This window comes from Seriola lalandi, unplaced genomic scaffold (assembly GCF_002814215.2).
Source record: "Seriola lalandi dorsalis isolate HSWRI2012SDOR001 ecotype SW California unplaced genomic scaffold, Sedor1 jcf7180002053635, whole genome shotgun sequence".
Classification (NCBI taxonomy): Eukaryota; Metazoa; Chordata; class Actinopteri; order Carangiformes; family Carangidae; genus Seriola; species Seriola lalandi.
Window position 1 is genome coordinate 23,228 of NW_019524188.1, and position 727 is coordinate 23,954.

At 48.1% G+C, this 727-nt stretch overlaps 1 protein-coding gene across 1 annotated transcript in view; it reads left to right on the forward strand.

Annotated features, from left to right (window-relative positions):
• Positions 1-727, forward strand: part of LOC111651438 (2-oxoglutarate dehydrogenase complex component E1-like) — a gene marked incomplete at its 3' end in the record, with an annotated part of 10,992 nt that overhangs the window by 10,001 nt on the left and 264 nt on the right. Inside the window, exon 4 of the mRNA XM_023401381.2 lies at positions 209-324. Coding sequence (XP_023257149.2) covers positions 209-324 — 116 coding nt within the window. The remainder of the gene's footprint in view (positions 1-208; positions 325-727) is intronic.

The following is a 727-nucleotide window of genomic DNA, read 5'->3' on the forward strand; positions in this document are numbered from 1 at the left end:
ATGTGTAACGTGTCTGGTTTTTCCTCCATGTTGTTCCTGAGACATTTCCATCATGACTCACTCGTCTTCATCTGTCTGCCGTCTCTCTGTGTCTGTGCTCCCTCCATCCTTCGACCCGTCTTCCCCTCCTTCCCTCTTTTTTTCTCCCATAAAACCCTCCTGCCCCTCCTCTTCCCCTCCCCTCCTGTGGTGCATCATGGGAATATAGGCTTCTACGGTCTGGATGACTCTGACCTGGACAAGGTGTTCCGCCTGCCCACCACCACCTTCATCGGAGGTTCAGAGAGCGCCCTCCCCCTGAAGGAGATCATCCGCCGCCTGGAGGTAAAACACTCAGATACTTTTATTGATCACTGATTAGTCATCAGTTTAATGTCTTCGAGATGGTTTTATCACCCAGAAGCCCCTGGTTCAGCCGGGTCCTGCTTTCCTGCCTCAAACCTCAGTCATGTGACAAACGAATGTACAAGCACAAACAGGAAGTTCTGTTCTTGTCCAGACAAACTTTTTGTTCTTTCCCCCCCAAGGCCCCAGACAAGCATTTTTCCCATGATTCCTTGTGTCAGTCTTTGATGTTTGGGTGGATGCTGCATTAGAGTGGAGCAGCTGAATCATCAGCTGTTTGTATGATGTTGATGTTCTGATGATCGTTCAGTGGATCAAGAGCCTCAAGATATTGTAATTTTGAAATCAAGAAGTTTGAATTAAGTTGTGAGGTTCCCAGTCC